The sequence below is a fragment of the Rosa chinensis genome, chromosome 7, assembly GCF_002994745.2.
Source record: "Rosa chinensis cultivar Old Blush chromosome 7, RchiOBHm-V2, whole genome shotgun sequence".
Classification (NCBI taxonomy): Eukaryota; Viridiplantae; Streptophyta; class Magnoliopsida; order Rosales; family Rosaceae; genus Rosa; species Rosa chinensis.
In genome coordinates, this window is record NC_037094.1 from 32273015 (window position 1) to 32299827 (window position 26813).

The window sequence follows — 26813 nt, forward strand, 5'->3', positions numbered from 1 at the left end:
TGTTTTCTCAATCTATCATGACTTCACTTCTATGCATAACAGGATCCTGGAATTCCCAATGTAGAAGAAAGTCCACCAAAACAGTATCACACAAATATGCAAGGGTGATGAATTCTTCATCAGTGAGCCAGCGGAATTTTGGTCATGACCAACACAGCAGAAGGAGCCATGTCAAGTTAGAAAGTAGCAGTCCTCGTTTGGAAAATGGAGATCATGTGAAGGGAAAAAAGAACAAGTTTGCCAAAGGAAGATCTGAGACTCAAGAACACCGGGGGTTAAGCTTGTGGTACGTGACAACTTGTATCAGTCACATCTTAAGGAAGGCGAGAGCATTTTACAACGAGTTCTGCTGTGATGCAATAACTGATGGTGGTGATGACACAACTAGGAGGCAAGGATATAATCATGAAGTCATGTTGGTTGATCCATATTTTTCAATCCCAATTACTCCTTTTACCTCCCATGATTATTCTACCAAGTACTAATAGTTCCCCATGTACTGTTTTGTTGAAGAAATTACTATTCATGTACGTCTGTAGTGGATGTAAAGCTTATGCTTAAGAATTAATGAAGAGTTATTATATTATGTTATCAAGAAGTATAGTTGATATCGATATTCTGTTAGCTTCATATACATTGTTGCTAATCCCTCAACCAATAGTTGACATAATATCGGCGTACCTTGTTTGCAAGAGATCTGTTTCTCTGTCTCAACTTTATGATCTCTGTGTGCAAGTTGAGACCGTACGAGAAAGAGTCGGGTTAAGCTTTTGGAGTCTACGTTATCTTTTCTTGTGCTCTTTCTCTAAATTTGCAAAATGTATAATGTTCATATTGCTGATGGAGAATAAAATTTATTCAAATGCAGGACTTGGGTTTTCATCATATCTTTCTGAACTAACAGTCTTAAGTTTATTTCTCTTTTCATTTAGCTAGTTATTACTTCTGGTAGATCATCCGAGCTGAGTGACAATTTGAACACTATGACAAAGACTTCTAGCAAAGAAGTGTTGGATCATACAATTCTTATCTTGTGCTGTCCTCATGTCCACATCCCAAAAGGTAGAGACACCGACAGTTCCAGCCTCTTCCAAACCTGCGTGACAGCTCTGGGCGCCTGAACGTATCCCACCTATGGTTGAACTTTACCTTTCACTCGCTTTCAGGACGCTATGTTAGTTCGTGAAGGGAGGGGAATTCAAGTTTGGACCTATTCCAACAAAGAGAAGAGAAATACCACTATTGCCTTATTTTTTTTTTTTTTTGGAAGGTATTAATCAGGGACAGTGAGCTGATTAAGTGGGTGGGGGAGTGTGGGGTGGGGGGTTATCAACAATAACAACAACAACCAAAAATTCTCTTTAAATTCAACCTATAAAATGTTACAATCTGTTCCACATCTAGGCAATAACAATTGAATGTTAAAAGTAATGCAAGTCAAAAGTATGGAACGTAAGATCTAAGCCCTGACAAGAAATCCTAAGCAAGAAATATTCAAACTGATTGGTTTCTCCTTCCATATCATTCAGATGTGGAACAGTGAGGTTTCATAGAAAAGCCTAAACAAACAAACTAAATGAACTTTAGGAAGAAAAATTTGCTTTGCCTTATCAAGGAATATATTCCCGGGATATCACAAACTCAGCACCAATTGGTAAATGGTCGCTTGGGTGATTAAAGTTTGGTAATCCTCCAACAATATCAGAGGATTCTGGTTCTGGAAGCTCAAGGAAACTGACTGGTTGTATGTTGTCACTAGGGGAAAAGAATATATAATCCAGTGTGCCTGTGAAGCCAGGGGTGTAATTCGTAAAAGGTGGTTCACCCCTTGTAGAACCGTAGACACTGCACAAAGGAATAGGCAGATCTTCAACAACATCAAGCGTTGGTGCAGATGAAGAGTTGCCGGAAATAAGATACTGGTAAACCTGAAATATCAGAAATGTTAGAAACAGTGAGAACAGAGGTATTTAGACATATATTTTCCAAATTCCAAGCAAGCAGGCAACTAATGATTGCCTGGCAAGTCTTTTACTTGTATACATATTAGGCTCCATACGGCTAAGGCTGTGCATCTCCACATACAATTTACATGTTTCTACTTTGGTATTATTTCAGTCATTCTACCTATTTGCTCACAAATGTTCCAACAAGCTTTGGCTAACATTACTAAGCAAGGATTTTATTTTAAGACAACACTAAACTGATGATGGTCTTCCTGCATACCTTTCTCAAAAATCTGAAACAAGTCAGACACAAACATGCAATTGGAAATAGAAGAGGAAACCAAGTAAAATGAAGAAGTGCAAGGATAGAAAGCCTTTATCCCTGGGTACCTCTTTTAAGAAGGGGAAAAAAAACACGTTGCACTTCCCCTTTCAAGTTCAGATGCCAACTAGAAGACTTAAATGTAGAAATCATTCAAGCCAAAATTTGGGTAACACTATGGTTCAGCAATGAAATTTTAACTACCAGAACAGCTGCATGCACAATCACCAAAGAAAATAATACCATAGGCAACAGAGAGAGGAAACTATGCAGATTAAGAACTTTAAGGACATTAACCTTATCGCCTGGGGTTGAATTGAAGTCACCAGCTACAATTAATGATGGGGTGCACTCAAACTTATCTGATACCAACTTTTTAAATCGAGCTAAGCGTGACAGTAGATATTTAGCTTGTGCAAGCTTAACGTCTGCCCACTCTGGATCCCTGAAGCATAAATATCAATGAAAACCATGCTTAATAAGCCAATATGCACAAAAGAAAGGATCAACTAAACTAGTAGGAAACAAATAAGTAATAATCAACAGTTTACCATTACCAGTAAATGTGTGTGTTTGCCACAATAACAACATTTTGTGAAGGATTTTTAAGCTTGAATGCTGCTATAAGTCCTACACAATCACGTTTTAGTCTGACACGGGGATCATTAGGATCTCCACGATCCTGAGTGCTTTTTGATTTTGAACCTGAAAATGTATGAAGAAACTGTAATGTGTCATAGGTGACCAGATTATAATCATCAGTAATCTTCTATGGTAAGAAGGAAGCAAGAATGAACATACCCAAAACCCAAGGAAAAGAGAAAACAGAAGAGTACAACATGGGAAAAAATAAGAACAATGGAAGCACAATAGAAGCACCAAACAGATGAGGAAAGACAGATATTGGGGTCGCATGACCATAAAGTCAGTACACCAAAAGCAGCATGAAGCAAATAATAGATTAGATATTGCAGCAGCATGAATCCTCCATTTGCTTCTGTTTAAGAAGTAGACTACTATATTTTGAAAGGTATAATTTACCTCTGGATATCATATCTAAATAATACTGATTTACTATTGTTAAGAAAACGCTGTCAACCATAATGTGTATAATGCCCAATACATAATTTTTATACTAAATTAGTGTATCGATTTACATATAAGGAGACAAAAGACAACCTAGTTTTCCCGAAAAATCTGTCAATAAACGATGAACCCCATTGCAAAGTTGATAACACGGGCAGAAGCAGCAAGGAATCTGAAAATTAAGGGTATATTACTTATAAAGCCTTTATACTTGACCACTCTCTTTCCCCCACCGTACTTTTTTTTCTTTTTTTCTTTCTCTTTCTTCTATCTGCAATATTCTTCATCAGCAAATTCATATGGCATGGGTGGATGCCTATAGTATATTTTACAGTAACTAGTGTAGTAGATATCCATCACTAACAACATTGTACAAGTGCAGCACAACTAAAGCCAATGACACTCGAGCCTTGAGGATTGTGAGAATACAGAACTGAAAACGGACAACAAAAAAAAGAAAAAAAGAAAGAAACATTAAATAAACAAAAAAATGGTAAAGGTACCATTTTTGGATCCAGGATCTTTGCTTGCAATAGCGTCCTTGTCATATTGTTTATCATCATCCAGAACGTTTCCCTCTTGAGTTGAGTTTACAAGATCATTGTAATCTATAATATCCTCTAACACCAACTCTGCCCTGAAGCATCACCAATAATTAAAAAGATGAAAATCAAAATAAGTTGGTCTTATTTTGAATAGGTAATGTAACATCTAGAAGTTCAAAACATAAAAATGCAAAAAGTTTTGACATTTCAGATAACTAAACAAATTCTCAACTCTCTAATATCATATAGCACTTTACCTGTGTTCTAGAGGGGGTGAATAGGACTTGACATTTGTTTTACTTAACCTACTTCTTTTACTCTTTTCAACCTACACCACTAGTTTTTAACCCTCTTTCTTTTCAATCAGCCTTTTGTAGTTAACTCTCCGTTGGTGCTATCAAATATGAAGGATCTACTCAAAATTTCCTGTTTTTCTTGGAGTATCAATTTACTCAATTAGAGATGATAATAAATTTCCAAGTTAGCATTTTCTGTACAGTGGTTTCTAGTTGGTAAGTATATAAAATGCATCTCAAATTGGAAAAGAAATCAATTTTCACATACATGTTATGCTTATAAAAAATTCCACATCCGTCACGCTTTTGCCCACTTCTCTGAATGTAGGTACTGGAATAACCACTGCTCTCCATATTTCCTTTGTAAAAGCTCTCGTACTCATCAACTTCCTGGTAAGGATTCATCTTAATCAGAAAATTAAGATTTTGAAGCTCCAAACATGCTGACATTACGAGGAAAGAGGGAGGTAACTTATGCAGAAAATAAGAAAAGAAAAGGAAGAAAACCTGTAGGCAGAGAAAGTCAACTCCAAGGTTCTTAAGAACACTCAAAATTGCCTGTGAGCGGGCTTTCCACCTATGGTAAGCATAATTAGCAAATATGGGATTTATCATTCTAGATACAAAATAACCAGATAAAACTAAGATATAAAACCCTGAATTACAGAAAGTACAAATCTAAATCCTTTCAAGCATTATATGCCACACAGAGTTCTTCAAAGCAGAACAATGGATGATGCCTATCTGAGTACATTTAGAATGTTGACATATACAGAGCTTTGTAAGCAAACAGGGCACACATGCGTAGAATTTGTAAAATATGAAGCCTATGTAACTATTTGCAGAACCCTGCCAAATCTTTACAAATATTACTAACCAATACAAATGAAATATCATAGACGAGTTGACTGCCATCACAAGTAAACTCATAAACACCATGTAGTAGGGAAACACAGTAATTTGGCATTACAAGTGGGTAGGCAAAAACACATACCAGGTGTTATATACAAGAAATTGAACCCAACTTTCTACCTTATAATAGGTCTCACTTCTTATTATTGCAGGGGCATAGGGTTGATTCTGTGCAATGTATAACTAGAACTCAAGTTAATTAATATTACATGTAATGTCATGTCGAAATCAGTTTCACTCAGCTGCACAACTCGTCAGATAACCATAAGGTAAAAACTGCGCATTTGGCAGAGGTTTTGAGCTCCAAATTGAGTTGCGAATTGGGGTTTGAGGGGGAGGAGTTATCTTCACTGTCAGAGTTTTTGGAACGAGTTCCTTTAGTACTTTCCAGACCAGATTAAAGATTGTGAGACCAGATACATATGAGCCAATTCAAGCTACATCATGCTAATTTAATGAAACAAGCAGATATCATATAAGCTAACAATTCTTTTGATACCCAAAACAAATATCAATATAAGCAAACTATTGAAGTAATTAGTTCACCAAAAAGACAAAAAAGTAAAAAAGAAAAACTGAAGTTATGATTCATACTTGAGACAAGAAGATGGAGAGTGGGGAAACAAGGAGCTCTTCACATACGCCTACACACATCGAGTATTAATAGATAAACTGTTAGACAAAGGATTACAATAGTTATGTATCAAAAAGATAAAAAGGATTACAATAGGAGAACAGAATTTGAAATATAATATTAGCATGCAGAAGCGGTATATCCTTACATTTAATCTTATGGATTCCTCATTAAAAAAAAAAAAAAAAAAAAGAACTATAGTATAATAGAAAATAACATAACTACTAAATTCAGTGGAATAAAACCAAATCTACGTCACAAAGACACAACAGTTCAGCAGGAATGAGTAGGAGAGAACATAAACAAATTCATCAGAGTTTTGTTATACAAACCCACCATATCATGTACAATAAAGCCAATGCTTTGGTGTATAGATTATTACGTTTGCGAACGAGATGGTAAATCCTACAGGAACCTAAATATTCATCACAATGGTAACTTCCATTCAGTCAATTCAGCCAAAAAGTAAGTGCTTTCTGAATTACATGGATTGTTATTCATGCAATACCAAATTACCAATCATATAAACAAACACCAAAACCATTAACTAAAAGAAAAAGAAAAAAAAAGAGAAATTAAATCAGAGAAAAAAATGTAGTCAGTGACTCATACCTGAGCCAAAATGTTATACGACACAAGACTAAACCTGATACCTGCAATATCAAATCACACAATTCAAGCTTGGTGCCTTGGCTTTCGAGCCGTACTAAACAAAAGAAAGGAGCAAAACACTGAAACAAACATAAGTGAAGAAAGTGGTTACCGTACCATCAGGTTTGCTTAGAGAAGAGATGCCACTCTCTTGAACAGAAACAAATCTTGGGAGTTTGATTGGTGATTGGGTTGAGCTCATTTTGGTCGGAACAGACCTGCCACTACAAGTAGAAATGATTAAGAAGACTAAGAATCAATGTGCGAGGGAGATGGGATTGGGTAGTTTGGTACCTTGTTAAGGAGAAGAAGGGAATGGGTAGGCGGGGAAGCACAGGAATAGTCGTCCTCCGCAGCATTGAACTCTTATATATATGAACAGGGTTGGTAGAAGCGGCAAAAACTAACCAAAAGCTAAGAACCCAATTTGGTCTTGTGGCATTTTATAATTTGGCTTTCGGGAATAACCGACCCAAAAAGAGAGAAGGTTTAAGGATTCTACTGGCTGGGCCACGTTTTACGGTATATTAATGTATTGATAATGAATTAGGTTTTATTTGATATTGAAATAAATTAATTCGATATAGAAGTAGAGTAGTCTTAAACTAGTGTATCAATACATTTTGACGATGTGGTGTTAAACTAGTGTATCAATACCTTTCTCTTTTATAAAAAAGAAACTAAAAAAAACAAATTAGTGTATCAATACGTAGAATTAGTCTACTTTTGAATCAAACTATTCTACTTTATGTATATCCTAAGTTTAACATTAATTTTTAGCTATTTCCTATACACCTCACGGCTCACGTTCCTATTTTCTATATTCGATCCAAAATAAACAGCTTTGTGGTGGGTTTAATGAGGCCACCATATACTCATTGATGTAGTCCTTTGATGATGAATGAATTCATTTTCAATAAAAAAAAAAACACACGCACACAATAATTGGGGTAGAAAAAGTAACCACAATATGAGATTTTGAGGTGAGCTTACCGCAAAACTTGATGGAAAGTAATGAAATCTGATGACAAAGGGTGAATCCACAATTCCACAAACATCGAAGTTTTGACTATTTAAGACAGAGAGTGGGAATAATTTTAGCGGGAATCAACAGAAATGAAAGTCACCAAAATGTTGTACATTGAATTGTTCAATGTGCTTGCTTTCATAAGAACGTTCAGAACTTGTTCACAATTGTGTACACAGCAAGGGTTTTGTGGTTGTTAACACAAACAAATAATATTACAAGATTAAAATCCAGTAGATTGTTCTGCAATCAAACCATGAGATACAGTTCGTCTCACTAGGCCAGAAGGCTCTTCCACCGATATCCCCAACAGACTGGTACAAAAGTATTTCACCTTAGTATTTCACATGCTTTTTAAGAGCTTTGATCCTACAAATTTCAACACTGCAACACTGATTGAACATTTTACAGTAGGTATAAATAAATTAAAGCAAAACTTGTGCTTCCCAGAATCTTACAAGCCCCACCACATATGGGCATCTAGCCGGAAAATTCTTGTTAGCTTTCTAGATTCACTACTTCCACCACTCCTAATTCCTAAGCACGTCAAAATTAGGTTTTTTCCTCCATAACAACAATAACCTGCACAAAGTATTCTTTTCAGATTTTTTGCAAAATCATATTCATTTTATATACAAACAAGAGGACATTGAGGGCATTGCATTGCGCACATAAGCCCTCAAATAAACAATTGATAGAAAGGGAATAAGTGCTACACAATTCAGTTAGATCTTTGATTAAACAGATGTAAAATCAGTGACCAAAAAGCAAAACTTACTTGGTTTCCCTGAAGTTTGTGATAAACACTGCGCCATCAGGACTGTGAATATTAATCTACTTTCATTGACAAATCAGTTTTTTTTTTTAATAAGGTCATAGTTCTTCTCCTCTGCATAAAGCCTCCTGACAACAAGAATATCATACAACAATTAACTACAAGGAACAGTTTTACCAAGGAATTTAACTCCCAAGACTTGGATTCATTTGCAGATACATACTGAAAACGGATATGTTCATTAACCATCACCAACCATAACAGAATATTACATAGATTAAAGTGACCAGGGTAGGGATCACGCAAGCATTGAACTGAAAAAAAGTACTATAATGGGTGCCTTCTTTGGATATAAGAACTTTACCCCATCTCAAATAGAACTAGATGGGCAATTGAAGTAATACTTACGCTAGATCTTCCAAGGATTCTGATTTAATCACAGCCTTTCCCTCCGGTAGTTCAAGGGATGAATAATACATTATCATTTCCTTCAGTGTGTGCTTTGTGCTTTTAATGTCATTATCCCATAAGATGCTCTGTGATCATAAGTACAAAAACAAATCAGCAAGACTAGCTCCAGTTAAAGTACAACTGATACACTTTTCAAAAAAATAGAAAAAAAAGTACAACTGATACATGAATCACATCTGCAAACACTGATATATAATAACAGAGATAAATGCATGCTGTAAATGCTGTATAAGATTTTCAATCAGTAGCCAAAATGAAAGCATGGATTAGGCTTCACCAAAGAATTTTTCCATGCCAATTGAGGAGAAGAATCAAATTCTTCCCATGATGCATAACTGAAAATACTTGACACTGTGAAAAACTTGCCTTCCTAACGTATTCCCTTTTCACGTCTTCCCATGGTAGTTTGCCCTTCGGACTGAAAATTGAAGCATTCCAAAGTGCTCCTCTTGCAGCCATTACTGATGAGGCACCTTGAAATTCACCAAAAGCACTCAGAAATTGTGTGCATTCATATATCAAATGTGAGATTTCAAATCTAAAAGCTGGAATTTGTAAAATTGTCTGTTTACAGCCTGTTAGATTGGAATAATTCAATTTTATATTGGCTTAACTCAAGGCCAGTTGTGTTAGCATATGATTAAAGCTGATGCATGAGGGGTAGTAACCGGTCAATGGGAAGAAATAAAATAAATATATAGAATTCAAGTCATACCCTGAACACAGTTATTTCGAATCCAAATTCTGTATTAGATCTAGTAATTACGTATCAATCTTTTAACCAGTATAAGCTTAACATGTAGACTTTCAATCGAAATGGAGCCTTGCTAGATATAAGTACAATTTACTTATGTGTATCTTTTCATGATCATATTGATACACAAGGTTGCATTTCAATGCATCATCAGTTCATCACATATGAAGCAGGCTTCTTAAAGGCGGTGCAACAATGAATCCCTAAATGACAGCCCTAAGAAATGAAATAATCCTGACTCTCATAGGTAGCACCATTGGCATCAATGCTTAAGTGTTGATCATATCCCACTGAATCGTGTCCTTTCAACCATCCTCATTAAACTACATGATATGCTTCAAAATTGAAATTATTGTCTTAAGATTACTTAAAGTTTGTCATTGCCATTACTACCTGTAGCAACTTTGATGCGCTGAAAATCGTCATACTCAAAAACATCGCCGTTTGCTATGACTGGAATGGATAATGATGCTACGATATCAGCAATCTCACTCCACTTTGCTGGATCCCGTGGCCTATCTGCAACTCTTCTGTAGTTTATTAACCAGAAATTCATGTGACCATCATTTCTTTTTTTGGGAAAAGACAAATTTAATAAACAAGGTACCAAAAAAATAAAAATAAAGAGAGAGCAGGACAAGATGTCCACACAAGAGAAAAGTAGAAGCTCAGACAAGAAGCGGCAGGAGCCAAGAAACCCACAAAGACGCCCGAAAGAAAAGGAAAACCCGATATTACTGCTGCTTTAAAATCTAGAAGTATACATGAGATGCAGTTAGATTTTAAAGCCTAAGTAGCCGAAGCCCAAAGAGCCGACAAAATCCCACTCTCTCCCAAAACTCTTCCACCCCTACACCTAAATAGACTCAATAATTCTTTACAGCCAGTACACTGCAGCCCCAAGCACTTTTTCTTTTTCTTTTTTCCTTTACCAAAACCAGAGCGGTTTTAGCAATACAAAGCAGAAATCCCAGCTGGGACTCCCAAGTCACCCCAGCCTCCGTACATAATTTCTGCCAAAGAGTAGTACCTACTTTACACTGCACAAACACATGATTAATAGTCTCTCCAGTCAATTTGAACATGACACACCGGTCAGGAGTTTTGCGACAGTAAAGACCATAGAGACCTAGCATTCCTTGTTAAGAGGTTATACCAGTGACATTAAAAATAAGCCCGGAAAATACACCTTAGTCACTTTAACTTGAGCTTCATCTTCCCTCAGTGCTTCAAATTTTAAAAGTTAAAAAGTAGGATTTTGTTAATGAGCATGGGCTAACAGATGCAAAAAGAAATCCCTTCTGAAAGCAATGCAGCAAGGGCTAACAGAAAGTTTACGCAATCTACAATATTTTCGTGTATATAAAGAATTAAAGATACTTTAAAATTTAAATACTATTTTACAAATATAAAAAAGCATAAAGTTGTCACTTAGCAGTTGTATTCAGATGAAAAAAATAAATAAAATAAAATAACTTCTCAAACAAGGCAGACCTTCCATGAACAGCAAGAGCGGAAACCCCAGTTTTTTCAATTCGTCTTGCCAATTCCACAGTATCCTGAGATGAGTTCAGTAGTCGAATCTTACACGTCACAGATATATCCATGTTCCTCCTCAATGTCGTCATAATCTGAAGTCAGAGAGCAATAATGTGAGTTACAAATTAACTGCCAACACTCTGAACAGATGAAAAGAAAAGGGATTCTCTAGAGGATAAGATTTTATACATCATGAATAAGATCGGGTTTTGACAATAATGCAGCTCCCATTCCTCCACTCACAGAAAATGACCTCGGGCAACCCATATTTATATCTACCGCAGCGACATCTTTACACCTAAAAAGAAAATATCCATAAGTATGCAAGGCACTGTTGATACAGGAGACAATACTCTACAATGAGATCAATATGGACACACAACTCATGCTTATTTGTAATTAGTTTTCTGACTTTTGTCCAAGAGTAAGCAGATTAGACTGGGACATGTGAAGTAGCCGACATACAACATGTTCCAGGAAAATTGGACCGTGAAACCAAACACTATTAAAGCAACTTCTTGAAAACCAGTTCTGCAAGCAGACCTGAATCTATCAACAACAGTGTTTTAGGGGATGATTCAAGTTAGAAGAAATTTACTTTTGGTAGACCTACCATGGCATTCTACCTTTATCAGTCAGTAGTCACTTCCATGAGTGTGTAACAACTAAACACCATGGTCCAGCTAAAAGAAAATAACCTCTTTGTTTTCCTCGAACTTCTCTTTGTTTTTTTCTTTAATTTCAGTGGCACACACATTTAATTAGGTAAAAAAAAAGAGTTTTATCAAATTGAGGAAATTTCGTTAACATTACAGTCAAAACGGCACAAATATGTAAACCAATCGAATTTACACTTGCTGATTTTATGCATACATAATACTCAATACTTAGAAACATTCATAACATCAAACTAAAGGCAGAGTCACCGGTTCCCGAACCCCCCACACAGCTCTGATCTGGATTCTGTGTCTTCATATTAAAGTTTCATGATGCAATGCAATAAGTGTATCAACTGGTTTCTTGTAACTTCAATTTGAGCTAAATTAACCGAAAACACACAAACAAAATATGAACTTCACTACAAAATAAGAACATCGAAATGTGACCAAAAATCAACTTACACAATGTGAGCAGCATTGAGGGCCCTTACAGCATCAGAAGTACCCATTTGAAACACAACTCGATCCCGTTCCTCGTCGCATGTTCTGAAAACAACAGCTCCTGTCCCCTTCTCCACAAAATCAATGGACCCTAATTGCTCTGGGAAACAAACACAAAACACAAAACCCATAAAGCTTCTTCAATCTAAGTAAGTACTTGGTAATCATTTAGTTCCCAAGTAAATTTGCACCCAAAACCATGAAACTAATATACTGGATGGAGCAAAAGTAAAAGTTACCATTCACTCTGCGGTGGCATTTGATGAGCTTATGATCGATAATTTCCTCGCCGTAGGTTATGTCGGCACCGTAATCAGCAGCTAGTAATCTAAATGGCAGAGTGCCCTGACAAAAATTTTGGGTTTTGAAAATTTCAGTGGCAAAGAGCAACTTAAATTTCTTGAAAAGAATGAGAATTGGGTAGAGGGGGGGAGTTACTGACAATGCGAACCATGGGTGCGAGGACGAGTTTGTTGTTGTAGTCCATCTTGTTGGTCTCTGATACCTACAGGATGCTCCGCCCTTTTGACTCCTGCTCCCCTCCCGCTTTGTATTCAATCACTATTTGTATTCAATCTCTTTTCTATTTTTTTTTTTAGTTCTAAATTTATTATTTGGACATCTGCTCTAAATTTTTTTTTTTTTTTTAACTTCTTGTGTCACCCTTACCCTTTATATTGCATCTCACACCTATACGTCCATCACCATCTTCTTCACACCATGTGTTTTTAGGTAACTGCTTCCAATCATAATTTCAAACTATGGACAACCTGGATTTGATCAACTTCGTGTCTAATACCATTCCACATACAGACACCAATGAGAAGATAACTACTTGATGACTGGAAACTGGAGTCTGATAATCCACTAGAGAATCAAAGCTTCATATATCTTATAAGTGATACTGTGACCTCACACTTGTGATAATTAAAGGAACCCTTAATACCCACAAGCCTCTCCCCCAAATATAACTTTGCATATTGCTTGAATTCTTGTCCAATAATAAGATCTTTCTCTCCTTCTTTAAGCAAATCACTCATAGACGAGCAGAGCTAACAACAAATTGAAGAGAGGCATCACAAAACACAATTCTCCTTTGCTATCATATATAGCAAAGTTAACCTGCATTGCCAGCTCCATAGGTCACTCTCAATATTTGCATAATATTGTTGGAAAGTTGTTGCTTAGCTGTCAAGTTTGTTAGTTACCGTTTCCATTCTTCTTGTTAATAATCCCTATTTGTTAGGGAAGTGCTTATAGGTTTGATTCAGTCTAGACCATGATCCACGTTTAGTTAGAGGAAAACGTGGGGTAAAATCTTCTTTCTTGTAAAGGCTTATAAAGCCATCAGTTGTAGTTGAATTCAATTAGAAGAACATTCCTCCAGTTTCAGAATATTGTGTTTAGGTTGTTCATTCCAACAATTCTGGTATCAGAGCCCTCCACAGGGCCTGAGTTGGGGTTTGAGAAGCCGAGAAATTGCAACTTTCTCAGGAAGAGTTCAAGTCTGAATAGGAGTGAAACATAGAGAAGTTGAGGGTCAGAGGGAAACACTTGGGGTTTGAGAGAGTCAACAATGGCGGCAAAGAACAACAATTTTGTTCAACCTGCTATACCAAGGTTCGATGGTCATTATGACCATTGGTCTATGTTGATGGAGAATCTGTTGGGATCAAAAGAGTATTGGGGATTGGTGGAGGATGGAATACCAACAGTGGCTGATGGAGTCCAACCAACAGAAGTGCAACACAAGTCAATCGAGGAGGCAAAGTTGAAAGACCTCAAAGTGAAAAATTATCTATTCCAAGCTATTGAGAGAAGTATTATGGTGACGATTCTCAATCGAGACATAGCCAAAGATATATGGGACTCAATGAGGCAGAAGTACCAAGGGTCCACGAAGGTAAAGAGAGCTCAATTGCAAGCTCTTCGGAGGGAGTTCGAGGTACTTGGAATGAAAGATGGAGAGACTGTAGATGCTTACTTTTCTCGGACCTTAGCCATTGCCAACAAAATGAAAGCGCATGGGGAACAAATGGAGCAGTTAGTGATTGTGGAGAAGATACTAAGGTCCATGACTGGGAAATTCGATTATGTTGTGGCTGCCATAGAGGAATCTAATAATCTGAACACAATGTCGATCGATGAACTTCAAAGTAGTCTGCTTGTTCATGAGCAGAGAATTCGAGCTCACACTAGATGAGAAGGGCAAGTGTTGAAGGTCACTTTTGATGAGAAAGCAGGAGGAAGAGATGACAACAGATATGGTGCAAGAGGTCGAGGAAGAGGAATCTTTAGAGGCAGAGGAAGGGGTCGTGGAAGAGGACAGCTCAACAAGGCACTAGTTGAGTGCTACAAGTGTCATAAATTGGGGCATTTTCAATATGAATGCCCCGATTGGGAGAAGAGTGCACACTATGCTGAATTAGATGAGACAGAGGAGATGCTTTTAATGACTTATGTTGAGCTCAACGATGCCAAAAGAGAGGAGGTTTGGTTCCTTGACTCGGGATGCAGCAATCACATGACAGGCAACAAACAATGGTTCACAAACATCGACGAGCAGTATAGACAAACTGTCAAGCTTGGGAACAACTTTAAAATGGTGGTAGCTGGGAAAGGTAACATTAAATTGCATGTTGATGGAGTTACAAAAGTAATTACCAATGTGTACTATGTTCTCGAGCTAAAGACCAACTTGATTAGCATCGGACAACTGTCAGAGAAAGGAGTTGCTGTGTTGATTCAAGATGGAGTGTGTCGATGCTATCATGCAAAGAAGGGTCTTTCATGCAAACGAAGATGTCAGCAAACAGAATGTTTGTAATTCTTGCAACCATGATGCCAAAAGTTCCAACGTGTTTCAAGACTGTCACAGAAGATGAAACACACCTTTGGCATTGTCGTTAAGGCCACCTCAACTTTAAGGGACTGAGAACCCTTCACTATAAAAAGATGGTGAGAGGCCTGCTTGAAATGAAGACACCGAGCAAGCTGTGCAAGGATTGTATCATAGGCAAGCAGGACAGGGAATCCATTTCGAAGAAAAGCTTATGGAGAGCCACACATAGACTTCAATTGGTGCACTCCGACATTTGTGGACCAATCACACCTTCATCAAGCAGTGGAAAAAGGTACTTGATTACTTTTATAGATGATTACAGTCGAAAGATTTGGGTGTCGTTCTTATCTGAGAAGTCTCAAGCTTTTGCTTCATTTAAGATGTTTAAAAGTATGGTTGAGAAAGAAACAGGGGCTCCAATTCAGTGTCTTCGAACAGATAGGGGAGGAGAGTTCACCTCTCAAGAGTTCAATTCATTCTGTAGTTCACATGGAATAAAGAGGTAATTGACTGCAGCTTTCACCCCTCAACAAAATGGGGTGGCTGAGAGAAAGAATCATACCATTATGAACATGGTTCTATGTATGTTGTCAGAGAAGCATGTCCCAAAGTATTTCTGGCCCAAAGCGGTAAACTGGACCATTCACATTCTCAATCGAAGCCCTACCTTGGCAATGAAGGAATTGACGCCTGAGGAAGCATGGAGCGGCATCAAACCATCAGTTCATTACTTCAAAGTCTTCGGCTGTGTAGCTCATGTGCACGTACCAGAAGCTAAGAGAAAGAAACTTGATGACAAAAGTTTCTAGTGTGTGATGTTGGGGATGAGTGATGAATCCAAAGCATACCGGCTCTTTGATCCAGCAACAAATTGTATTGTGATCAGCAAGGATGTGATTTTTGAAGAAGATGAGTGCTGGGATTGGGGAAGAAGTTCAAAAGAGATGCAGGTAGGTGTGTTAGACTAGGGAGAAACTGAAGAAGAGAGGAATGAACTCACTCAAGGTGAAGACGAAGATGATACAAATGACAATACAGAAGGTGAGGTAGCAAATGGTTCAACTTCAAGCCAAGGTGAAACAGCAAGTGGTTCGGATTCAAGTCAAACTTCAGAAGAAGCTCAAGAAGAAGGGAGGATTCGCAGACCAATTGTGTGGATGGAAGATTACGAGAGCGGAGAAGGGTTGTCAGAAGAAGAAGTAAGTCAAAACTTCGTGTTGTTTACTTCAGGTTCTGATCCAGCTACTTTCGAAGAAGCTGTCCAAAGTGACAAATGGAGGACCACAATGGAGAATGAAATAGAGGCAATTGAAAAGAATGGCACTTGGGAGCTTACAGATTTACCAACAGGAGCTAAGACTATTGGAGTCAAATGGATTTTTAAAACAAAGCTAAACCAAAATGGAGAGGTAGAGAAGTATAAAGCCAGACTTGTGGCAAAGGGATATTCTCAGCAATACGGAATCGACTACACCGAAGTTTTTGCACCAGTGGCTAGGTGGGATACTGATGTAGGACGAGAATGTGCCCAGTTTAGCCTAAAAACCATAAAAGCAAAGAAGCCGCGTAGAATCAAGAAGAGTGATTGGAAAATAGGTAACTCACGCGTAATGAGATTATTAGCCGCTGGAATATTCAAGAAGATTTGGTTTTGGACCTTTCGAGTTACTCGTACAAAAAGTCAGGTTTTGATTTTGAATCAGATTTGACTAACTTTTGGCCAGAATGTCCGTTTGAGATGCATGATAGCTTTCCAGAATGGGAACGACGAGATCTTCAAGACTCACTTTAGTGAGCCCTATCAGATTTAGGCCAAAATGTATCGTCTTAATTATCCGATTCGTGATTTCATATTTTTAGGCTAGTTTTACATTCTTTTTTATTTTAGGTTTTCTAGTTTATTTTGGATTTGTTTTGTTTTAATCCGTGGGCTTTAGGGTTTCATTGTTAGTCGCCCTAGGGTTTCTTTCCCATATATAAGCAACCTTAAACGGCTGCATAACGTATCTTTCATCTTTTATCAATAAAATTGAGATTTTTCTCTTTTATCTCTGGTGGACTCCAAAATCTTTTGCTTAGGTTTATTGCTGGTAAACCTAGTTATCAATCCGACTGCGTCAGATACTATCAGCATGGTAATTGCTCTCGCTACTAAAAAAGGATGGTGTGTGTATTAGTTAGACTTTAAAAGTGCATTCTTGCACGGGGAGCTGAACGAAGCAGTCTTTGTTAATCAACCACAAGGCTATGTGAGGAAAGGTGATGAGTCAAAGGTGTATAGATTGAAGAATGCCTCGTATGGCCTCAAGCAAGCTCCGCGAGCTTGGTACAGCCGCATCGAAGCCTACTTCATCAGAGAAGAATTTGAGAGATGCCCTTATGAACATAGCTTGTTCGTGAAGCAAAGTGAAGGAGGCAATATTCTCATTGTTAGCCTTTACATTGATGATTTGATACTGGTAGTGATGAGAAGATGTTCAAAAAGTTTAAGGAATCTATAGAAAGAGAGTTTGATATGTCAGATCTTGGTAAAATGCATTATTTCCTTGGAGTTGAAGTAATTCAGAGTGATGAGGGGATTTACATTTGTCAAGGGAAATGTGCGAGGGAACTGCTGGAAAGGTTTGGCATGAGGGAGAGTAATTCTTCAAAGAATCCTATTGTTCCTAGGTGTAAGCTGATGAAAGACGAAAATGGTGCGAAGGTGGATGCTACACGGTATAAACAGATTGCTGGCTGTTTGATGTACTTGGCAGCAACTCGACCTGATCTAATGTATGTATTAAGCTTAACTAGTAGATTCATGAGCTATCCAACTGAACTACATATGCAGGCGGTCAAAAGGGTGCTTGGGCGTCTCAATGGTACAACTGATTTGTGGATTCTGTATAAAAGGAATGGAAGTGAGAAGCTTGAGGCATACACGGACAGCGATTATGCAGGTGACTTGGATGGCCTGAGAAGTACTTCAGGATATGTTTTTATGTTAAGCACGGGTGCAGTCTCATGGTCCTCTAAAAAGCAACCAATGGTTAGTTTGTCCACAACCGAGGCCGAATTTATTGCAGCTGCTTTCTGTGCATGTCAAGTGGTTTGGATGCGAAGAGTTCTTGAGAAACTAGGTCATGCTCAACATGGAAGCACCACTGTGTACTGTGATAATTGTTCAACCACAAAGCTTTCGAGGAATCCTATGTTTCATGGAAGAAGCAAACATATTGATGTTCGCTTCCACTTCATTCGTGACTTGACTAAAGATGATACCTTGAAACTAGTTCACTGCATGTCTCAGAATCAAATCGTAGACATTATGACGAAGCCATTAAAGCTTGAGGTGTTTGAGAAGCTGCGAGGAATGATGGGTATGTGTTCTATGCCAAACATAAACTGATTGCACAAGTGCAACCAGTTTAAGGGAGGAAATGTTGGAAAGTTGTTGCTTAGCGGTCAAGTTTGTTTGTTACTGTTTCCATTATTGTTGTTAATAATCCCTATTTGTTAGGGAAGTGCTTATAGGTTTGATTCAGTCTAGACCATGATCCACGTTTAGTTAGAGGAAAACGTGGGGTGCAAATTTGTTTTTATCTTCTTTCTTGTAAAGGCTTATAAAGCCATCAGTTGTAGTTGAATTCAATAAGAAAAACATTCCTCCAGTTTTAGAATATTGTGTTTAGGTTGTTCATTCCAACAAATATTGGGTCCTCTACTGCCTTGTCTCAACGTTAGTGATTGGGCGACGTGACTTGGCAAGATTGCTGGAAAGAATAGCAACAACAATACTAAGGCCTCGTTTAGTTCACGGAAGGGAAATCAATTCCCTTGTCTTTCCCATGGAGAAGGGAAACTAAAGTTCCTTGTCAGGTTTCCTTTCCTCTGTTTGGTAAAGCAGGGAAAGTATTCAGGAAAGACCATTTGATTTCCCTTCGGTGCAGGAAAGGAAAGTAAAAATATATCAATATTTCAATAATACCTTTGTATTTTAAAATAAAAACATCATAAAATTTCAAAAATACACCAATTTTTTATGCAAAAGAGGGTATTGTTGTCCAAAACTTTTGTAATAGATGCTAGGAAATGGGAAGGAAAAAGCAATCCCATGGGATGTGAGTGGAATGATTTTCCCCCCTACTTTCCCCTCTGTCAGGAAAGTATTTCCGGAGTTTGTGGTTACCAAACAAAACAAAGTAATGATTTTTCTTTCCTGAGTCCTCAATTTTGGGAACCAAACGAGGCCTAAGAGAATTTGGATTATTAGTGGAGAAGAAGACCTGTAAAATATGTCCTTCAAAATTCCAAGTTCTTTTTGGGATGGCCCCAGATCGAGCAACAGAGAGAGAGAGAGAGAGAGAGAGAGAGAGAGAGAGAGAGAGAGAGAGAGAGAGAGAGAGAGAGAGAGAGAGAGAGAGAGAGAGGAGAAGACAATTTTGGTGTTTTTTCCTTTTATTTTTTTTTTTGATAGAAGGGAAAAAATGGGATTAAATTTTTACAAAAATTATGAGAGATCCAAATAGCAAATTAGGAGGTCTAACTAGAATTACTTTTTTTTTCCTACTAATTGAAGTGCTTTCAAAGTCTGTTATTACTCCGAGGCAAGACCTGATTAAGATAAAAACCTCTTCACAGGATGATCGAACGCTAGATCTTTTTGAGCATCTGGCTTACATTCGCCCAACTTACAGGCCTAGTCAGATTTTTTTTCCCCCTTCTTTTCCTAATGTGAAATCTATTAACATTAATAAAAGGGAAAAATAAAAAACAAATAGTAAATAGGCCACATAATAACTTGGACAAGAAAGCATATAATGTCTTCTTTTCATTAGGCTAGGGCTAGACTTTTGGACTCCGAAAAACCGATAATCGACCGAAATGTTTTTGGGAAGCTCATTCCCACTACTCCCATAGCTTGGCCGGCCTATTAGAGGTAGTAGCAATTTTCCCATTTCATAGCCAAAGGCTTGGTTGGATGCAAGATGTACTCCACGAGTAGCGGTGCAAACATTAATGATATTATTACGACATGTTGAACTTTCTTTTCTTACCACTAAATGTTGGTCTACCAACTGTCGTCACGTTCGCTTTCGCGCCTCTTAGCCGTACCAAATTGCTATGAGAAAACTGAACAATCGGTCTCAAAAACTTGTGTTTTCGTATCTCTCAGTCCTATGGTGTAGGTTCACAGTTCTTCCATAAATTTTAAAAAGTTTGTTCTCTTATTTTGAGGTTACATAGCATTTATGCTTCTGGGGTTTTTTCTCTTTTGATTGGATGAATGGATGATGAAGTTACCAAGATAATTTACTATAAAAAAAGAGCTCATGACAATTGGCAATAGCAATTATCATGTTTAGAGAGAATCTAAATAAACCCAAAAAAGAAAAAGAAAAAGAAAAAAAACATCAAATCGAATCAACTGCAAGACCTTTAAAAATTTTAATTCCATATGAAAATTGCAAAACTTGCATCTTTATTCATTTTTTTTGTTGGATTTTACTTGAAAATCACTTTTTGCACATTATGATATGGCATGTTGTTTCACAAGTATCCTTCTTCATTTTGTTCGGATGTAAAAAAGCTTAATGAATTCTGTTGATTTTGAACAGGAACAAGATGATTAGGAGTTAGCCTTACAATCTTGGTAAAAACTCGGCGGTGTTTTAGTCATTCACTATATTAGAATTTTGCAGTTAGCTGAGTAGCCAAGAATAGGGGAGCAAAAGTGCTTGTTACTGAGCAAGAGTGACTAATTCCAATATACGAATAGGACTCCCGAAAAGTCAGAGCGAAACCGAAACCTAAACCTAGGTTTCGTGAGTAGTGCGGCGGCGCTTCTTGGCTCCGATCTACAACAGGGCACTCCGGCATTACAAGCGGTAAGAGGATAGGGCTTCATCTCCTTCGTGCGTTCCGCTATTTTTCTAAAGGAAAGAGGCGAAGTACAGACTTCGTTGTGGGTTTGCAAACGAGACCGGCGTTCTGCTTTGGTCGGATCAAGTTTGACGAGGAGGAGATTGGAGTCACGGTTTCGGGACTAAAGGAGGAGCGAGGTCAGAGAATTTATGCTAGAGATCGGCGTTCGGATCGCCGGTTGAGGCTTCTGTTTTGTGCTTGAAGAACCAGCCTAGTGCAACAAGTACGGTCGCTAGCACAAGCTTAGGTGGGAGGCGAGATGGTTACCGTCACTATGCCAATAATGCCTTCAGACGACAGATATCATCTGTCGTTTGATATGCAAATTTTCTATTGTGTATTCAGCTGCCGTCTCTTACGGCATCAGACGACAGACATCGTCCGTCGTCTCACCCTCCTTCACACAACAGATGCAATTTAAGAAACTGTCGTCTGAAGTTCCCAACTTTGAAGAATTGGTGACCTTCTGTCGTTTGTAATAAGAAGAAACAACAGATAAATGTTTTGGGAAATAATCTTGGACAACAGATTTAGACAAACATCTGTGGTTATAATGTCACTTAGACAACATCTATGTGATGAGTTCTGACGTCTGATTGCAACTTCTGTTGTTTGATATTGATGTTGACTTCACTTTTCTGTTGTTTGATATTGATTTTGATTTCACTTTTCTGTTGTTTAAAAGTAAGAAGAAACAACATATTATAGTTTGGTTTAGTTGTTCCTATATATGTTGAGACAACATATACTGTTAAACCTGTGTTGGATTTTAACCATATCAACATCATTCATAAATAACAATCACCAAAGCCATTAAAATTAGTCATCAAAATAAAGCCATATTTGTCATTGTCTCCACCAAAATACATGAATACATATAGTGATCAATCCCATCAGTTCCCTAATACTAAACTAGGTTCAAGTATGATCAATGAAGGCACAAAAAAACTAGCTAGGTCTAAGTATAATCCTATAGTGACCAGTTCATCTATCATATATATATATATATATGGAACTGACATGGCGATCTGCAAGCTGTTCTCTCCCAGTAAAATCGACATGAAATAGTCAAAACAATCTGCATCACACATCAAAAGGTAAGTGAACTGGAATGTTAAGGCATGAACAGCTTAGCTTTAGGAATTTATTAAAAATTCATTGATATAGCCATGAACTTGAAATTTTGCAGACTCATAGTAAACATGTTAAGGTAAAACACATTGAAATTTCATACAATTCGGAGTTTGGAAAGTAAGGAAAAAGATGAACACAATCTGACTGAACTGCAGGAGTTATATAAAAAAATCTCAGCAGTATGGTCAACTTAGAAAATTCACCAAAAATTCATTGTAAGTCCAATTGACATGAAATCAGTTTTGAAACAACCATTTCAAATGCATAATTCAATATACATAAAAATAAGAGGTTAAATGATTCAAATAGGATTTCAAATCTCAACAGAAAATCAGAGGATACATTCAAAATGCTGGAACTTTCCCAAATGCAGACCAAATTTGGAAAAATCACCGAAAATTAAATTTACTTCAGAATAAGATGAAACTTTCCAGATCTGTTATTAACTAACAGAAAAGAAACATATCAAAATTTCAGAATATTTGAAGATCAGTAAGTAGGGTAAAACAAATACCAAAGAGAGCTGTGCTGCAGGCAGTTTCTGCAGAATTCCAAAAGAAGTTAGCACCTATCCATGACTTCTTGGATCAACAACTTATGGACTACAAGTTATGAGTATCCTAATATCTCTCTCTCACACACACACACAGAGGGCAGTTTCTGCAACAGGCTTTGAACTTTTCTCAGATGTTAATCATCAAGGATAACAATCAATTTTGAAAATATATGCAGACATCAAAATCAAAAGGCATCATAAGAGGCAATCTGATGTTTATACGATGCAGATAAATTCTCCTTCATACCATCCCATCATTCAAGATCCACAACATAAATTACACTAAAAAGAAACTCAGCTGAAGTCAGCCACAACTAAAGCCAATTGGACTTGAAACATGATAAAGCAATTTGTAAAGCTATGCTCACATGGACTCATCATCTGGGTGGGCAACAACCAGCAATGCAGTTCTCTTCTTAGCACTACCACTTGATATCAACAACACATTATAGTAAACCAATAGTAGAAAAAAAACACTATGTAAAATACAAACGCTCGTGCAGAACACCCACCATTATTAGAATCATCCAAGATAGTGCCATTGGAAGGTGAGTATGAACCATGGAGAATTTTGAACAGAGAAGCTATCCATATTACAATCACAGAACACCCCTCCCCCGCCTTCTGCTTCCTCTCATCCCAGCCCAAATCTGCCAACGAACGCACACTCAACCTCGTTCACGGTCCTCTCCCCTGCGTAGCAATCCCGAGGATCCATCGACGGCAGACCCTGAGCCTTTTGTCCACCTCACAAACAGCTATAAAGATGAAGACAAGACCTTGCTTATAAGTTATAACTCACAAGCTAAGTAATTAAATTGATCAAAATAGAGGGAACTCAAAGTCTCAAAAACCTTGGAGTCCAGAATTGAAAACATGCATCACAGACTTGCTCCAAAGCAATATGATGTAGACATCTTATTAGATGTACATACTTTGATATATATATTTAAAGCCAAAAGTAGAATTGCTATGAAGAAAAAGAAGCTTGTAAAAATAAAATATATTGACAGTTGACAGAAAAAGGCATAGCCACACTTGCACGTACCCATTTTGGATCTGAAGATCCACAATCTGCATAGGACTTGTTCGCAGATTGATGCAGCAAAAACTCCAGCCTTTTGTGCGGACCTGTTCAGAATTGAAAAAGATACAATATGCTCTTATCATAATGTGACAGAGATTTAAGACTAACAAGATCAATCAAAATAAATAAATAAAACAATTCTATATTGGATAGACTGGACTACTTGGATGAACAGAGTTCATTGTTTATGTATTAATTCAAATGGTACATGATAACTAGCTAATCAACCATCGGTGAGGCATTTTAACAAACAGTTGTTGTACACAACTTAGCACCTATTTGACGATAAGCTATATGAACAGAACTAATCAAACTACACTCTACCCATTGTCAGTATGCAAATGAATAACTCGTAACTGACAGAAAGTAGAGATTTTTGTAAGAGAAGGGATATTCCAGTCCACAAAAATGAGTCCGAACATATAAATTGTATAGAGTTTATAGAACCACAAACATGACTTAGCAATAATGAAAAGCAAGCAAAGTAAAAGAAGAAGTGAACAACGCACCTAAGTAGATCTCTCAAAAGGATCCACTACTGTTCTTCCAGCCCTGTAATCTGTACTTACGTCCATCCATTTGTTACTCATACTCAAGGTCTTGTCTTCTGGGTATAGTGAGCAGAGACGGCTTCAGAGCTGGAGATAGTACAACGACGATGAATCGGAGTCCAGCTCAAAACGATTTGAAGAACACCCATAAAGTTTAAGCAAATTTTATTCAAAGGTTATAGCTAATAAACACCCAAATTGAATTAAAGAATAAACCAATAAGGTAATCCAAAAACCCAGTACCAGATCCCTAAACCTGAGTAAAATTCAATTCCATTTCAGTCACCTCCAATGTGTAAATCAACAAAATCCCTAATGCCCCGATCTAATTTCAAAGAAGATTAGCAAAACCCCCAAATCAATATCCCAACAAAACCCTAAAATCCAAAACAAATCGAAGTCGAAACCCTAAGAGGAAGAATGAGCTTATCATGCAATTAACAATACTGAATACTTCGGACTCCAGCTCTTGAAATCGAAGAACTCCAGTTCTGGGAAAACCTGGTTTGGGGAGTGCAAAGGAATCTTCTGTCTTTTCTGATGGAAAGGAATCAAGGGAATCTAGGTTGGGTTGTTGGTAATGGATGGGATGTTGCTGGGTTGTTCCTTTGGGTTACCTAGGGTTGCTGCTGGGTCGAGAGAGAGCTAGGTGCGAGAAGGTGTTTTTGATTTTTTGACCGAGAGTGGGAAAAACACGGACATGTTAAGGCAAATTGATGATAAGTTTACATGGTAACAAAAAATAATTTTTGGACACACAAGGTGAAGTAATTTCCCCGTTTCATTCAGACAACATAAATCTGTCGTCTTATTTTTTCAATTGAAAGTGAGAATCTCTCAGTTTATTCATACGACAGTTATCTGTCGTCTGAATTTTTCAAAGCAAGAAAAACTAAAACAGTATGGATTCTCATGCTATTCAGGCAACATAATTAATTTATATGTTGTCTAAAAAAGTTTAAAAAATTCAGACGACAGAAAACAAGAATTCTGTCGTCTGAAGTGTGTCGTCTGAAGACATTATTGGCATAGTGCGTGGTCTCCTGCTTAGGGAGGCCGCCAGACTGATTAGGCAGTGGCAGGCGGCTTTTCGAAAGGGCCGGATTCCGTGGCTGGGTGTGAGGAGCGTAGGGTATGGGCAGTGGGCCTCGGGCCTCTGCCTTCCTGGGCTGCAGAGATGCAATCTAGAGAATTGGGCTTAGGTTAGCCCAATTCCCCTATTTTTCTCACACTTGGGTTGGGTTTGGGCTTTTTAGGGGTCGTCTGTCCTGCTCTTTGTCCTGCATCTGTTCCTAGAATGTTGCTATGGGTGTGTTGAATGTTGCGACGTACACCAAAAGGGTCTTAGGTGTCAAGATGTTCAGGACATTGGTTCAATTTTAGGGCAGTGTAGGATTAGGGAGTTTTTAACTTCTGCATTTTCTTTTTCCGCAGTTCCTTTAGGATTTTAGTTTTGTTGAAGTATGGATTCTTTTGGATTTAGTACTCTTCGTGAGCTTGCATTGTAATATGAGGGGTGGTCTGTACCATTCATGCTTGACCGAGTGAGGTCGTATGATTTACCATCAATGAATTAGTCTCCCGTTGCCCTAAAAAAGAATAGGGAGCAAAAAAGGTAAAAAGAAAGAAATTAACGAGGAGGAGAGAGAAGATGGTTTTAAGGATGTATGTTTACTTGGTATTGGTAATGGGGGTTCCATGTTAGTGCGCTCAACCAATGTTACCATTATATGTGATTAGATAGTTTTGAGGGTGTTTACATCATAAATGAGGAGAAAATAAAATTAAGAGAATTTTTTTTTTTTTTTTTTTAAAGAATGTTAATCTATAGCATTGAAATAAAGTTATAAATCCAATGGTCAAGAACTTGCGTAGGATGTCGTGTAAACCTAGCCCTAATTGTTTTGTTTGGAGACTTTACCTTTTAGAAAGGGAGAGTACGTGTATATTTATCATTCTACAAAGATTGCTTCTAGGGTTTCACTCTTGACCATCAAATCAAGACATGGCCGCAATGATAATCAACGGCGAGGACGTGGATCGAATATCGGAGTTACTTGAAGCCATGAAGCTAGAAATCCTCTCACGGTTGCCTGCAAACGTTGGAGTTGATATGAGTGTTAGGAATGAGAACTTGCAACACACTAAAACTCTCTAAACTGGATTGAATGCGATCAATACTTATTCAATTATAACTCTGGCTGTTATATAGCCTCAGACTCTAACAAACTAAACTGAAAACATGCTCACGTATCGGCTACATGCAGCCACGTGCTTTAACAGAAAACAAAACTAATTCAAAGCATAACCTAATCCTAAGGACCAGGTCTTCCTAAAGACTTGGACAACGCTCTTCAATCTCTTCCTTAAGCTGAATTCAGTGAAACAATTTAGCTTACTTCACTAACTTCACACATTCCCAGCATGCTCCGGAGTTTAATGAATGTTTCAGACTTTAAAGGTTTAGTCATTATGTCAGCTACTTGTTTAGTACTTCCACAATGAACCAAAGCAATTGAACCTTCTTTTGTGAGATCTCTAAGAAAATGGTACCTCACATGTATGTTCTTGCTGCGTCCATGTAACACTGGGTTCTTTGAAAGTTTAATGGTGGACGT

The 26813-nt window shown here is 37.6% G+C and overlaps 2 protein-coding genes and 1 long non-coding RNA gene across 5 annotated transcripts; all 3 read right to left on the bottom strand.

Annotated features, from left to right (window-relative positions):
- Window positions 1-1343: 1343 nt before the first annotated feature.
- On the bottom strand, window positions 1344-6817 carry LOC112175770 (carbon catabolite repressor protein 4 homolog 4). 2 transcript variants are annotated; one of them, XM_024313514.2, is made up of 10 exons: window positions 6687-6817; window positions 6510-6616; window positions 6354-6394; window positions 5702-5751; window positions 4703-4772; window positions 4464-4585; window positions 3858-3991; window positions 2826-2973; window positions 2566-2713; window positions 1344-1928 (listed from the first exon to the last, which is right to left on the bottom strand). In XM_024313514.2, exons 1-10 carry the CDS (start codon window positions 6749-6751, stop codon window positions 1611-1613), a joined length of 1203 nt encoding a protein of 400 aa, XP_024169282.1. In that variant the 5' UTR covers window positions 6752-6817; the 3' UTR covers window positions 1344-1610. The 2 variants fall into 2 exon arrangements, with proteins under 2 accessions (XP_024169282.1, XP_024169284.1); XM_024313516.2 differs by having other exon boundaries at window positions 6510-6610; window positions 6687-6815.
- A 716-nt stretch (window positions 6818-7533) lies between these two features.
- LOC112175922 (tRNA-dihydrouridine(20) synthase [NAD(P)+]-like) lies at window positions 7534-12718 on the bottom strand. Its single transcript, XM_024313659.2, has 10 exons — window positions 12561-12718; window positions 12358-12463; window positions 12080-12218; window positions 11148-11256; window positions 10914-11050; window positions 9813-9949; window positions 9032-9138; window positions 8603-8730; window positions 8198-8322; window positions 7534-8001 (listed from the first exon to the last, which is right to left on the bottom strand). Exons 1-9 carry the CDS (start codon window positions 12603-12605, stop codon window positions 8271-8273), a joined length of 960 nt encoding a protein of 319 aa, XP_024169427.1. The 5' UTR covers window positions 12606-12718; the 3' UTR covers window positions 7534-8001; window positions 8198-8270.
- Window positions 12719-21709: 8991 nt separating this feature from the next.
- LOC112180165 lies at window positions 21710-24863 on the bottom strand. Of its 2 annotated transcripts, XR_005803855.1 has the most exons (4): window positions 24154-24863; window positions 23606-23688; window positions 23070-23315; window positions 21710-21945 (listed from the first exon to the last, which is right to left on the bottom strand). It is a non-coding gene; the product is annotated as an uncharacterized LOC112180165 (long non-coding RNA). The 2 variants fall into 2 exon arrangements; XR_002928131.2 differs by lacking the exon at window positions 21710-21945 and having other exon boundaries at window positions 21957-23315.
- Between the last annotated feature and the right edge of the window lie 1950 nt (window positions 24864-26813).